This window comes from Nematolebias whitei, chromosome 22 (genome assembly GCF_014905685.2).
Source record: "Nematolebias whitei isolate Nwh7 chromosome 22, NemWhi1, whole genome shotgun sequence".
Lineage (NCBI taxonomy): Eukaryota > Metazoa > Chordata > Actinopteri > Cyprinodontiformes > Rivulidae > Nematolebias > Nematolebias whitei.
Window position 1 is genome coordinate 399,134 of NC_056519.1, and position 15,575 is coordinate 414,708.

The 15,575-nt window shown below is 44.9% G+C and overlaps 1 protein-coding gene across 1 annotated transcript in view; it reads right to left on the bottom strand.

Moving 5' to 3' along the window:
- arhgef39 (Rho guanine nucleotide exchange factor (GEF) 39) overlaps positions 1–12,295 on the bottom strand; it is a gene marked incomplete at its 5' end in the record, with an annotated part of 84,143 nt that extends 71,848 nt beyond the window's left edge. The window contains 3 exons of the mRNA XM_037696093.1: positions 1,158–1,276; positions 3,879–3,999; positions 12,246–12,295. Of these exons, the coding sequence (XP_037552021.1) occupies positions 1,158–1,276; positions 3,879–3,999; positions 12,246–12,295 (290 nt within the window). The remainder of the gene's footprint in view (positions 1–1,157; positions 1,277–3,878; positions 4,000–12,245) is intronic.
- Positions 12,296–15,575: the final 3,280 nt, after the last annotated feature.

Sequence of the window (15,575 nt, forward strand, 5' to 3'; positions counted from 1 at the left end):
AGCAGCTGCAGAGGGAACAAAGAGCAGCTGCAGAGGGACCAAAGAGCAGCTGCAGAGGGAACAAAGAGCTGCTGCAGAGGGACCAAAGAGTGGCTGCAGAGGGACCAAAGAGCAGCTGCAGAGGGACCAAAGAGCAGCTGCAGAGGGACCAAAGAGCGGCTGCAGAGGGAACAAAGAGCAGCTGCAGAGGGAACAAAGAGCAGCTGCAGAGGGAACAAAGAGCAGCTGCAGAGGGAACAAAGAGCAGCTGCAGAGGGACCAAAGAGCAGCTGCAGAGGGACCAAAGAGCAGCTGCAGAGGGAACAAAGAGCAGCTGCAGAGGGACCAAAGAGCAGCTGCAGAGGGAACAAAGAGCAGCTGCAGGGGGAGCAAAGAGCCACAGGTTGCAGACCCCTGTCTTAGATCCTTGTATACCGTTTCTTTTTTACTTTATATTTTTGTTATTTTTGGATGTAACTGGGATCTTGAGTACAGAAATTTGTTCCACCTTATGTACCACATGTGATGCAAACGACAATAAAGAACTTCAACTTGATCTTTTAGCTAGTGTTTTCTGAACTTTTATATTTGGTTTAATGTTCTTTCAGGTTTAACTAGTTTGGGTATTTTTAACTTTTAGTGTTTTGTTTTTATAATTTTAACTTATTTACGTTCTTTTTTCCATTTACTACTTTTAACAAGCCTTTCACTACCTGTAGTTTGTGTGTTTAGTGCTTTGCCTATTTTAGCATTTAGTAGCGTTTTGCTACTTTTGTCCATTGTTCTGCTTCGTACCTTTAGCCACTCAGTTTAAGCTGTTTCAGCTAACTTCAGCAGTCATTCAGATAAACATTCACGGTGCATTTTGGCACAGAATCTAAACTCTTTAGTTGGTTCTGAGGTCGAAACGGTTTGATTCAGCCAAATGTTTGTAGTTCGTTCAGTTGCAATCCCCATAATAAACCCCATAATCGATCAGTCGATCAATTGATTGCCCACCAGACTGGGAGGAGGAGCTGAATTTACTAAAACTGCTGAAGTCTATTAAGGATACATTTAAAATGCGAGATAAATTTAAGTAAATACATTTAAATAAAACAAATATTTTAAATAAATACATTTAAGAAAATGTGAGCTAGACAAGAACAGTGGGCAGTAATTAAATTCAGAAGACTTACTGCTTTATTCGCTGAAGGGGCGTTCGAAGTAAGTCCTCCAGCTTTTGGTTGTTGAACTCCGGTCGAGCTTCTTGTAGTTTCTTGAAACGTATGAAGGCCTTGTTTTTCTTCAGCTGGATCTGAGGAAGCAGAGGACAAGGTATTGTTTCACATTGAGCTCTAATGAATATTAACACTACAATTATCAGAATCAGCCTTTATTGTCATTGTACTGAAGCACAACAAGATTTCATTTCAGTACAACCCGTTGAAGAAAACACAACCAAAAAACAGACATGGGTAGACGGGTGCCTGAGGCTGCAGCCTCATGAGAGGCACTGCCTTTTTTCATTAGATAAGAAAAAGGGAACACAAGGAAAGAGGTAAAAAAAAATTTTTTTAAATTTAAAAAAAAAATCACATCTCACACTGTGTCCCTGACAAGACACGGTGTGACATTGGGAAAGAAAAACTCAGCACAAAAAAAGCAACGCACAGATCACAAAATAAAATGCATGTGGAGTGGGTGAGGGTGAAGTGGGAGTGATGATAAGGAGTGAGGGGTGGCAAAAGGAGACGGTGTGTTGAGGGGAGTGTGAGCTGTGCAAATTAGTGTATGCATGTGCGCATTTGTAACCAAGTCTGTGAACACTGTTCCAGACAGGTCCATAGATGTCCGTGGGGAAGGGCGGGGGGGCAGAGCATCTTGTTCACATAATGTTCGGGAGAATTTGAGATAGTCAGCTTCCAAGGCGGACACGGAGGAGCCAGACTGAGATAACAGCAGTTGTTTTGGGTCAGGCCGACACCATTAATTTCAATCTGCCTTTAAAGTGTCACTGGAACATCTCGATGGTGACTCCAAACAGATAAATTTGTGGTCAGTTCCACCAAGTCAAGCTTATAACTTCTCCAAGGTCAATTTTTTCCCACCAGCAAGATTCATTAGGATTTAGAAATGGGTTTTTTTCTTCTCTCTCTCTCCCTTGACCTGTCCGGCATTAAAAGAACAAACAAACATCTGATCTAAAGATGATGCAGAAAAACTGGTCCATGCATTTGTCACGTCTAGACTGGACTATTGCAATGGTTTATTATCTGGGTGTCCAAATACTTCTTTAAAACGTCTTCAGTTGATCCAACATGCTGCTGACAGAGTCTTAACTGGAGTTACTGGGAGAGATCATATATCTCCAGTTTTAGCTTCTCTCCATTGGCTCCCTGTCAAATCCAGAATAGAATTCAAAATATTACTTCTAACCTACAAAGCTCTCAACAACCTAGCTCCATCTTATATTACAGATCTTATTGTTCCATATTTTACTAACAGAGCACTTCACTCTCAGACTGCAGGTTTACTTGTGGTTCCTAGAGTTTCCAGCAGCAGAATGGGAGGAAGATCTTCCAGTTCTCAGGCTCCTCTCTTGTGGAACCAACTTCCAGTTTCTGTCCATGAGGCTGACACATTGTCCAGTTTTAAGACTGGGATTAAGACTTTCCTTTTTGATAAATCCTATAGTTAGGGTCAGCTTGTTATGCTGCTATAGACTTAGACTACTAGAGGACAAATTGACCTCATTTCCTTAAATGAATTGTTAAAATTGAATAGTTTTCATTTGATACTATTTCTATCTGAACATGTGATTCTTGACCTGCCATTGTGTATCTATTCCTACCAAAGCCAGCCGGTCGAAGCAGATGGTCCTCTTGTCCTGATCCTGGTTCTGCTAAAGGTTTCTTCCTCATGAGGGAGTTTTTCTTTCCACTGTCGCCTTCATGCTTGTTCAAGATGAGAGTTCAACTCAAAGCTGCTCCTCAGATAAATAATGTTAAATTATTATTTTATACATGAATGTTTCTGTTAAATTATTATTTTATACATGAATGTTTCTGTTCAGTCCCTGAGACGACTTCTGTTGTGACTTGGAGCTTTAGAAATAAACTGAATTGAATTGAGGAGCCACAAGTGTCCAGTGATTGTCAGCAGAAATCACATCCAGCTCACGGCTCAGCTCACACAGCGTCAGAGTGAGTGTTGACATCACGGCACATTCCTTCACACAGGTCAGGCAGCTTCATAATGTCCAGAACAGCTGCTGATGTTTGTTAATTTGTCGATATGCCAGGTAACCACCAACTCCAAAAAGCAGAAATCCTGTTAATATCCAATTATGTACGCATCTTCAACATCCTCGACCGACAGTACGGACAGACACACGATCTTCCACTGCCCTCGGGTATTCATCATGTATCCGGCTGCCAGTGTCCCGTCGGGGCAGGAGGGCTCTCCTTCACTCTGTCTTCTCATCGAGAAAATTTGATCAATTGTGTTGAGAGACCAGCTGACCAGATCCATAATTTACAATTTGGAAGATATGCAAAGGAAGGCTCTGAAAGGTTCACAGGACAAAGAGCAGAAGCAGGAGAAGGAGCGGGAGGAAAAGTGTTCGCCTTCACAGAGAGCAAGAAAAAAAATTCCTTCCCTAAACAGCAAATCATAATCTTCTGAATATGTCCAACACCAAACTATTATTTTCTACAAGTTCCATCAAAATCTGTCCAGTGGTTCATGAGTTATTTTGCTAACAAACACACAAGCAAAGACATTTTCGTCCTTTCACCTTGAGCGGCAGGCGATAATAAAACGTCACCAGACAAACCGCACCTCCAGCGTAAAGAGGCGCACGACGGAACAAAATGTGTTGTCAAATGTGTCATTTTCACACTACGTCGTGTTCTCACCTCAAGCATTGTTTTGGCGTTGTAGATGTTGTCGACATATTTATGATAAAAGTGCAAATGTGAACAGAGCTGGTCCAGGCCTTTCATCAAGTAGCCATTCTCCAAATGGACCAGCAGAGATCTGAACAGAAACAAACAAAAATACTTCAACATTTTAGAACTAAATTAGAAATACTGAAATAGTTGCAAGGGCATATACCAATTTGTTATGTGTAGGGGTCATATAAGAAATATTCATTTCCATGACAGACATTAAGAAATAGATGTAAGAAGATGTAAAAAATGTTCCTTTAAAAATGTGGGTTGTCACGTCAAAATCCAAGATGGCTGTCACCATATACGTGTATATATAAACCTTGTGATCAGATAATTAAAAAAATTAAAATGTGCTGGCTTCTTTCTTAGTCTGTGGTTGCATCCAGGCATAAGAAAAAGTCTCATCAAAAATTGGATGTCAAATCAAAATCCAAGATGGCTGCTGCCATACATAAATGTAAACCTGTGTCATTTGAGTAAACTATGCTTTCTTATTTTATATTGCTTTAACTTACTCAAATGATTGTGATAGCTGAAGATCCATATATGGGGGCCAAGGCCCTCATTGGCCACCCCCTGGCTCCACCCCTGCTCACTCCACTCATGCTGCCTCAAACAAAGAAATAAAAAATAAAAACCTCCCCATGTTGTTCTCCACAGAGTAACGCCTGTCCACTGTTCATTCAACCTTTATTTGTACAGGTGAGTCTCATTGAGCCTCGAGGACTCCTGAACAACAGAGACCTGAATTAACAGAGTGATGACAACAAAGACAACAGACTATCGTAAAAGAAACGTAAATTAAAAAGAATAAATGAAAGAAAATGGCATTAAAAAACTAAACAAAAAACAGCTGGTTGTAAAGTGATGTAGAAAACTAGAATGGTAGAGGAACATGTCTGCATTGGTTTGAGCCATGAACTTAGCAGATGTTTATGGTAAAACCAACACAGACATGTTCCTGCTTTTAGGATTTCTGCTCTACTTCACTTTACAACCCAACAGGTTTTTGTTTCGTATTTTAATGCAATTTTCATCCCTAAGCGATGGGATCTGCTTGTTCAGACCTTGTAAGGTCAAAACTATTGAGCAGTGAACTTTGTGGAGTGTTTTTGCGATGCAGCCACGTGGTGGTCGTCACCCAACACAAAGAGGCCTTTAATACAAGACCAGCCAACACTAAATGGGACACCACAGCGTGAAAACATGAAAAATACAAAAAACAGCATTCTGTACTGTGAGTTAGCATGTATGTGCACACATGCACGTTCAGGGTGAAATCACATCGTAAGCATAATTTTCAACAAAGACATACATGTTTACTAAAAGCTGAAGAGCTGAGCTCCGTTCAGAGATGCTTCACTGCTAATGGGTCGCTTAGCCGCCGAGCTATACCCCAGCACTTTATTTATAAAGATCATAAACAGCAACAAGGCCAGCCAAAGGGCTGCACACCTCATATAATCCATAGATCCACAGAGGAAAAGAACTAAATGACTAACACTGTAGAACACACACAGGTAAAAACAACTCACACAAAAACCAGAGAATAAAAGTGTTTTTTCAAACGAGACGTAAAAACAGTGAGAGGGAGCCTGCCTGACCTGCAGTGGTAACTCAGTCCAGTCTTGGACCTGCAACAGAGAAGGTTCTGTCGCCTCTGAGCTTAAAATGAGTGCGTGGAACCAGTCAAACATCTGTTCTGACCTCAGACTGTGGGACATATGGCTGCAGCAGATCAGTGAGGTAGGAGGAGGCAGAAGTGTTCAGAGATTTAAAACCTACAGAAGCATTTTTAAATGATTTAGACCGTGAACTGGGAGCCAGTGAAGGGAGGCCAGAACTGGAATAATGTGCTATAGTAATCACAGCAATCCCAATAATAATATAATAGTATAGTTATGTGCTTTGACGGTGCTTCATCTGAAACCTTCACTTTTCAGGTGGAGCGTTCAGTAGGACCCAGACAGCAGGTCTACCTGCAGGGCCTCTTAGAAGAAGGAACATCTGGCTGGCTGCTGATGTGAGGAATAAAACAAGTTCATGAAGGTTCAGCCTGTCAGACACATTTCACCAACATATACTCAGTCAGCAGAGGGTGCTGACACATGAAGGAGCTCATTATCTAAACTTAGAGGAAATATCACGCACGCACTAATGATGTTCCCAGAGCCTTCTGCTGGAACATCCTGTCAGAAGCAGCACTTTGCCATTGAAGTTGATTTAAATAGATTTTAATGAAGTTGCACACCGAGGTAGACTCTGAATCTAATCAGGAGATGCAGAAACAGCCGGGAGGGCTTCTACAAGGGCGAAGGGCAGGAAAGATTCTGTTCCCGTATGTTGCTCCCTCACCGCCACAGGTTATTATGATAAATTCAAAATTAGGAATTACATGTTTTAAACACTTTTCACAGCAATTAAACTGAGTGTCAGCGATGTCATTAGCATTCTGCGTGAGCATCACTTGAATCCATTCAATCCAAGCAGATGCAACATGTAGGACAAACTCTGCCACGACAACATGTACACACCGTCAGCAAAAACAGAAAGACAGGAGGACGTTAATTATTAAAAACACAACGTGAGCATGTCATGTACATGACAACACACACTGGAATAAGACACAACCAGGTTTTCTCGATGTCTGACAATAAACCAACCAAACCTTTTTGTTTTAGCTCAGTTAGGATTCCCAAAGTCATTTTTATTTACTAAACATCAAAATATTGAGAGTTTCTTTTTAATTAAAGCTATAAAGTCATTTACACTAAGATTAAAATGCTTTGAACCTTTTCAGAAGAATTATACCAAGGCTTTGGAAGTGTTTGAACGGTTAGTTGTCAACATCAGTGGTCATTACATTTACAGGCAGACCTCAAACACAACACTAGTTTGTGGGACAATAAGGACAACATCAAAAGTTCATCGACCTCCAATTCTGGATCATTCTTGGATACAATTTACAGATGACTGGATCGTCCATTTAACAATTTTACACGAGTTAAACACCATGAGGAAGGAGGTGGGCTCTGGCTGGCAGATCGATGTGTTCAGGTGTGAAATGTGTCCATCAGTCCTAACGGAGCTGGAGAACATATTGTCTGAAGACAGAGAGTGAAACTTACACATCGAATCATTTCATCAAATGACCATTACACACAGAGTATGTTTTAAATTCACTGATAAATCTCATTGTGATGGAACCTGAAAAGCATCAGCATCAGTTCTACCATCCCTGAAACAGTTTTATACTTGGTGTAAATATATTGTTAATTATCAGTTATGAGTTAAGCTCATAAAACATCCATCCATCCAGCCATCCATTTTCTTCCTCTTATCCGGGATCGGGTTGTGGGGGTAGCAGCCTTAAGTAAGTAAGTAAAACTTTATTTATATAGCGCTTCTTAAGATAAAAAAAATCACAAAACGCTTCAACAAATCAGATAAACAAAAGCAAAAAACAAATTCAGGCAAAAGCAGATTTAAAAAGATAAGTTTTTAGCTGACTTTTAAAATAAATCACCGATTCCAGTGATCGAAAAGTTTGAGGAAGAGAGTTCAAGAGTCTTGGAGCCATGGAAGAAAAGGCTCTATCTCCTTTAGTTTTCAATTTTGTCTGGCAGACAGTCAGCAGGCCTTGATCACAGGACCTCAGAGCTCTGATCGGTGTGTAGGGATGTAAAAGTTCTGTAGGGAGGCCCAGACTTCCCTCTCCCCAGCCACTAGGTCCAGCTCCACCAAGGGAATCCCGAGGCATTCCCAGGCCAGCTGATAAACATTCCCTCCAGCTTGTCCTGGGTCTTCCTCTGGGCCTCCTCCTGGTGGGACGTGTCTGGAACACCTCACCAGGGAGGTTTCCAAGAGGCATCCTAACCAGATGCCCAAGCCACCTCAACTGGCTCCTCTCGATGTGGAGAAGCAGCGGCTCTACTCTGAGTCCCTCCCGGATGATCGAGCTTCTCACCCTATCTCTAAGGGAGAGCCCAGACACCCTGCGGAGAAAACTCATTTCGGCCGCTTGTATCCGAGATCTCGTTCTTTCGGTCATAACCCAAAGCTCATGACCATAGATGAGGGTAGGAACGTAGATCGATCGGTAAATTGAGAGCTTCGCCTTTTGACAAAGCTCTCTCTTCACCACGACAGACCTGTACAGTGCCCGCTTCACTGCAGACGCTGCACCTATCCACCTATCAATCTTGCGTTCCATTTTTCCCTCATTCGTGAACAAGACCCCAAGATACTTGAACTCCTCCACTTGGGGCAGGACCTCCTCCCTGACCCGGAGAGAGCACTCTACCGTTTTCTGGCTCAAGACCATGGCCTCGGATTTGGAGGAACTGATCTTAATCCCGGCTGTGTCACACTCTGCTGTGAACCGCTCCAGCGAAAGCTGTAGATCACGATCTGATGAAGCCAATAGGACCACATCATCTGCAAAAAGCAGAGATGCGAACCTAAGGCCACAAAAACGGATCCCCTCAACATCTTGGCTGCACCTAGAAATTCTGTCCATAAAAGTTATGAACAGAATCAGTGACAAAGGACAACCTTGGTGGAGTTCAACTCCCACTGGGAACAAGCCTGACTTACTGCTGGCAATGCGGACCAGGCTCGGACACCGGTCATACAGGGACCTAACAGCCCATATCAAAGGGACTGGTACACCATCCCAGAGTACCCCCCACAGGGTTCCCCGAGAAATGCGGTCGAACGCCTTCTCCAAGTCCACAAAGCACATGTAGACTGGTTGGGCAAACACAAACGCACCCTCCAGGACCCTGCTGAGAGTGTAGAGCTGGTCCAGTGTCCACGACCAGGATGAAAACAGCACTGCTCCTCCTGAATCCGAGGTTCAACTATCCGACGGACCCTCCTCTCCAGAACCCCCGAATAGACCTTACCAGGGAGGCTTAAGAGTGTGATCTCCCTATAGTTGGAACAAACTCTATGGTCCCCCTTTTTGAATAGGGGGACCACCACCCCGGTCTGCCAATCCAGGGGAACTTCCCCCAATGTCCACACAATATGGCAGAGTTGCGTAAGCCAACACAACCCTACAACATCCAGAGCCTTAAGGAACTCCGGGCGAATCTCACCCACCCCTGGGGCCCTGCCACCGAGGAGCTTTTTAACCACCTCGGCCCGACCCAAAATCCCCAGGCTCCGCTTCCTCAGTGGAAGACGTGCCGGTGGGGTTGAGGAGGTCTTCGAAATATTCTGCCCACCGACCCATGACATCTCAAGTTGAGATTGGCAGCACACCACCTCCACTATAAACAGTGTTGGTGGTGTACCGCTTTCCCCCCTGAGACCTCAGATGGTGGACCAGAATCGCCTCTAAGTCGTGCGGAAGTCATTCTCAATGGCCTCTCCGAACTCCTCCCACACCCGAGTTTTTGCCTCAATGACCACCCAAGCCGAATGTCGTTTGGACTGCCGGTACTCAGCTGCTTCCGGGGTCCCACAGGCCAAAAAGGCCCGATAGGACTCCATCTTCAGCCTGACAGCATCCCTCACCGTTAGTGTCCACCACCAGGTTCGAGGGTTGCTGCCGTGACAGGCACAAACAACCTTGCAGCCACAGCTCCGGTAAGCTTTCTCGACAATAGAGGCACGGAACATGGCCCACTCAGACTCGATGTCCCCTACCTCCCCCAGAACATGTTCGAAATTCTCCCAGAGGTGGGAGATAAAGCTCCGTCTCACAGGAGACTCTGCCAGACGTTCCCCAAACCCTCACAATATATTTGGGCCTGCCAAGTCTGACCGTCATCCTCCCCCACCATCGGAGCCAACTCACCACCAGGTAGAAGTAAGTGGACAGCCCCGCCCCTCTCTTCACCCGAGTGTCCAAGACATAAAGCCGCAGATCAGATGAGACAACAACAAAGTCAATCATCGAACTGCGGCCTAGGGTGTCCTGGGGCCAAGAGCACATATGGACACCCTTATGCTTGAACATGGTGTTTGTTATGGACAATCTATGATGAGCACAGAAGTCCAACAACAGATTACCACTTGGGTTCTGATCAGGGGGGCCGTTACTCACAACCACACCCCTCCTCACAACCACACCCCTCCAGTTCTCACTGTAATTGCCCACATGAGCATTGAAGTCCCCCAGTAGAACAAGGGAGTCCCCAGGAGGTGCACTCTCCAGTACCCCCTCCAGGGACTCCAAAAGGGTGGGTAATCTGAGCTGCCGTTTTGTGCATAAGCACAAACGACAGTCAGAACCCATCCCCCCACACGTAGGTGGAGGGAGGCCACCCTCTCATTCACTGGGGTGAACCCCAACACACAGGCACCAAGTTGGGGGTCAATAAGTATGCCCACTCCTGCTCGGCACCTCTCACCAGGGGCAACTCCAGAGTGGAAGAGTGTCCAGCCCCTCTCAAGGAAACTGGTTCCAGAGCCAGAGCCATGCGTAGAGGGTGAGTTCGACTATTTCTAGCTGGAGCCTCTCAGCCTCACACACCAGCTCAGGCTCCTTCCCCACCAGAGGTGACATTCCACGTCCCAATAGCCAGCTTCTGTAGCCGAGGATCAGACCGCAAAGGTCCCCGCCCTAGGCCACCCCCCTTTCCACATTGTACCCAACCCCTTTGGCCCCTCCCACAGGTGGTGAGCCCATGAGAAGGGGGACCCACGTCTCCTATTCAGGCTGTGCCCGGCCAAGCTCCATAGGTAAAAGCCCGGCCACCAGGCGCTCGCCAGCATGCCCCACCTCCAGAGTGTGGCCCCGGTGACCCACGTCCGGGCGAGGGAACATCGCGTCCATTTATTTTTCTCATCATAGGGATGTTTGGGCTGCACTTTGTCTGGTACCTCACCTAGGACCTGTCTGCCTTGGGTGACCCTACTAGGAGCGTGAAGCCCCTGACAGCATAGCTCCTAGGCTCATTGGGACACTCAAACCCCTCCACCATGGTAAGGTGGCAGCCCAGGGATGATATGCATGTATTATGCAAATAACCTCGTTTTTGGGCACCACCTCTCTCTTAGAGAGGAAAACCAGTCTCTTACCCCAAATTAATGTAAATTGAACGTGAAATTCTTTTCTCGTGTTTAAAGAATATCAAATCAATTAATACACACAGATATGCCAAAAATAATCACAAATTCAGTTGATTTTTATGTATTTTATTATAAAAATAATCTGATATATATGGTGAAAATTATGCATGACAAAAGTTAACAGAATATCAAATGATGTTGAATCAAAGGTCTAATTAATGAGTAAAATTGGTGAAACTTTGTAAGGCAGACTTAGGACTGGTTTATGTTGAAGTTTTTAAAATGTATCTAAGGTGAGCTAAGTTTGTCTGATAAGTTTATTGTGATGTAGGATCACCAGAAAGGCTTTGAAAAGTCTTCTACCAGGATGTAGATGGTCAGAGCATGGTTCCAACCACCTGGATCTCTGTGATCCTGACCGCCTGGATGTTTCATTCACCTTTATTTCTACAGGTAAATCTCATTGAGCCTCGAGGACTCATTTACAAGAGAGACCTGATTTCAACAAAGAAAGATGACAACAATGGACAACAGCGACAACAATAAACAGTTATAAAAAGTCATACTACAGTTTTTTATTTATTTATAACAAATAGGATGGCTAAAAGAAAAAGGAAACAAAAAAAACAGCTAGATTCTAAGGCGATCTCTGTGATCCTGATTGTTTATAAGCATTTTGGGACGGAGAGGCGTCACAGCTATGCTGCTGCTGGGTCAGGACATGATGGACATTTGGATGCTCCAAAAAAGTTCAATCTGGTCCTCTGGACATTCAAAAAAACAAAAAACAAAACAAAGCAAAAAAATGTAGATGCGTTTCGTCTCTCATCCGAGAGACTTCCTCAGTCTGAGGTGCTGTATTCAGCTCAGTCTCTTAAATAGCACCTTCTCAGAGTGGATCAACCAGTTTGCTGCTGACAACCAGAACCAGCTGCTCACATGGTCAAGAAGGACCATCAGCCTAACAATGGATCATTAGCACACTGATGGCTGTTTACTATTCACAGGGGGCTGAGTGATACTAGCAATCACAGCATTGTAAGAGGGGGACAACTGAACCCGGAGGCTCCACCTGTTTCTTCTTCTACTTCTATTCCTGTAGACTCCTGGTGGAGCATAGGGCTGCAACAACACCCCGCCAACGAACTCTGTTTTGGGCGGCTCTCTTCAGCTGGGTCCACTCTTAACTCCGCCAAGGACGGTCCCAAGCCCGGCTGAAAAAGGAGGAGGGTTGGGCGTGGGGCTAGCAACTCCACCCCGGAAAACAAACTAGTGCTACAGAAACTGCAGCGACAACTTCAACTCCACCTGTTTAATGATGGACAATTTCTTTTCACAAAGATGGCCTCCTTTACTCCTCTCTCAAACCATCGTTCCTCTCTGTCCAGGATGTGAACATCTTCATCCCTGAAAGAGTGACCGCTGGCCTGGAGATGAGTGTAGACCTCAGAGTCCTGGCCTGATGTTGATCTTCTGTGCTGGTCCATCCTTTTGGCCAGTGGCTGTTTAGTTTCCCCGATGTAAGACTGATCACCCTCCTGACACTGAACAACATATACAATATTACTCTGTTTGTGCCAGGGGACTGGATCTTTGGGATGAACCAGTCTTTGCCGTAATGTATTTTGGGGTTTAAAAGCCACTGGGACGTTATGTTTAGAAAATAAACGTCTCAGTTTCTCTGATACTCCCTCAACATACGGAATGACCACTAGTCTGGGTCTGGGTTCCTCCTTTTCACCTGTTGGCTGACTGGAGTACTATTTGGGTTTCTTCTTTTAGGAAGGCCCAGTTAGGATATCCACATTGCTCTAGAGCCTGTCTTGTGTAGGATTTCTCCTTCTGCCTGGCTCCTGAGTTAGTGGGGACGCAATCTGCTCTGTGGTACAGAGTCCTGATGACTCCTAACTTGTGCTCCAAAGGGTGATGGGAGTCAAACTGCAAATACTGGTCTGTTTGGGTGGGTTTGCGGTACACCTCGGTTTGCAAATGTCCTCTATCAGAGACTGAGACCTCACAGTCCAAGAAAGCCAAATTGCCATTTGTTACATCTTCACGTGTGAACTTGATGTATTTATCCACAGAGTTGATGTGGTCAGTAAAATGTTGGACTTCCTGAGATTTGATTTTAACCCAGGTGTCGTCAACATACCTGAACCAATGACTTGGTGGTGTCCCTGAAAAGGACGTCAAGGCTCTCTTTTCTACCTCCTCCATGTACAGGTTGGCAACAATAGGAGAAACTGGAGACCCCATAGCACACCCATGTTTCTGACTATAATATTGCTCCCCATATGTGAAGTAGGTTGACTGCAGGCACAGTTTCAAGAGTTGACACAGTTGTTCTGTGGAAAGCGTGGTCCTGCTGCTCAGAGTGGTGTCTGATTTTAATCTTAAACTGACCACCTCTACTGCATCATCAACAGGAATGCACGTAAAGAGTGATGTGACATCAAAAGAGACCATTGTTTCATCAGTCTCCATGATGACATCCCTCACCTTGTCCACAAAGTCCATGGTGTTCTGTATGTGGTGTTCTGAGCTGCCAACTAAAGGGATGAGTACAGACGCCAGATATTTGGAAACATTGTAAGTGACAGAGTTAATCATGCTCTCAATAGGTCTTAAAGATACACCTTGTTTGTGGATTTTAGGTAAACCATACAGACTAGGTGTGGCCTCCCCTGGGTACAGTCTGTGGTACAGAATACGGTCAATAGCCTTGTCCTGCTCCAAAATGTTCAGGCAATCTATTAACTTCTTCTTGTAACCACTTCCTGGATCTCTTTTCAGAGGTTCATAAGTGGTTAAGTCACTAAGGAGTGTCATAACTTTCTCATGATAGTCTTTCTGGTTCAAAATCACTGTGCACCTTCCTTTGTTTGCTGGGAGAATGATGATGTTTTTGTCCTTGCTAAGAGTGGTGAGTGCATCCCTCTCCTCTCTACTGATGTTGGAAGGTGGTGGTTTGGCATTGCTGAGGCAGGATGAAACTTTGACTCTGAGCTGTTCTGCTTCAGCCTCTTTAATTTTGTTGTTGCGGATGGCTGATTCTGTGGCTGTGATCATCTCCACCAGAGGTATTCTACTTGGTGCAACCACAAAGTTCAGTCCCCTGGCAAGAATATCTGTCTCTGGCTGGGTGAGCTGTCTGTCAGATAAATTCTTCACCCACTTTTCTGTCTCCCTGGCATGTAATTGAGAGTTGTCCTACACTGAATGTGTTGTTATTGGAATAGTGATGGTGTTGATGAGTTTGGATGATTGGTGCACTCACATGCTGCCTCTAGGTTGGGAACTGTGCTCACCCCTGGGCTCACACCTGGGCTCACCATGAAGCAGACAGCAGGCCCCGCCCTGCTCTGCACTAACTGGGTCAAACTGAGGCTCTGCTTCTCTTTACTGGTTGAAAGTAATGACAGTTTAATTCCTGCATCATCATTCGATTTTATCCGCAAATGGTGTCCCTATTGAGTTTGTTGATTCAGAGTCAGAGTCAGAGTCAGAGTTTCTTTATTGTCATTCGCACCTCATGTGGTACATGTGGTGGAGCGAAATTGTGTACACAGGGTCCCAGTTACATCCAACAATAAAATGTATAAGAAAAACAGTAATGACATCTAAGATATGAACTAAGAAAAACATCAACTAAATATACACTAAGCACTCATAACATAAAACATTGAACATCACCACAAACATGAACATGAGTCTGTGAGCAGATGTGCACGCATGAACACATCAACATTGAAACAGATCAGCAGCAACATGAAACAGATCAGCAGCAACATGATATGGTTTTTCACAGTGATTATTCTAGTTAGAGATTCATGAGTCTAACAGCCTCAGGGTAGAAGCTGTTCCTCAGTCTAGTGGTTCTACACTTAATGCTCCTTAACCTCCTTCCTGAGGGGAGTGGGGCAAAAAGTGTGTGTGCTGGGTGAGTGGGGTCCTTCATGATGCAGGTGGCCCTCTTCCTGCATCTGGAGGTGTAGATGTCTGTGATGGTGGGGAGGCTGACTCCAACATCTTCTGTGCAGCCTTCACCACTCTCTGCAAAGCTTTTCTTTCTGCAGCTGTGCAGCCTCCATGCCACACGTTGATGCTGGAGCACAGGATGCTCTCCACTGCACACCTGTAGAAGGAGGTGAGGACTGAGCTTCCCAGACCAGCTCGCCTCAGCCATCTGAGGAAGTAGAGTCTCTGATGAGCTTTCTTGATCAGGCTGGTGGTGTTGTTGCTCCAGCTGAGGTTGTCATTCATGTGTACACCCAAGTACTTGTAGCTGGAGACCACTTCCACCGCAGATCCTCTTATGTTCAGGGGGGTGTAGGTGTTTTTGTTCCTTCTGAAGTCCACAATCACAATCATCTCCTTTGTCTTCTTCACATTGATGTGAAGGTTATTCTCTCTGCACCAGCTCTCCAGGTGTTCCACCTCTTGCCTGTAGCTGGACTCATCATTGTTTGTGATGCATCCCACCACCGCTGTATCATCTGCAAACTTTACAATGTGACAGCCTGGATGGGTAGCTGCACAATCATATGTGAGCAGAGTAAACAGAAGGGGGCTCAACACACATCCCTGAGGAGAGCCAGTGCTGAGGGTTATGGTGGAGGAGGAGAGGTTGTGGATCCT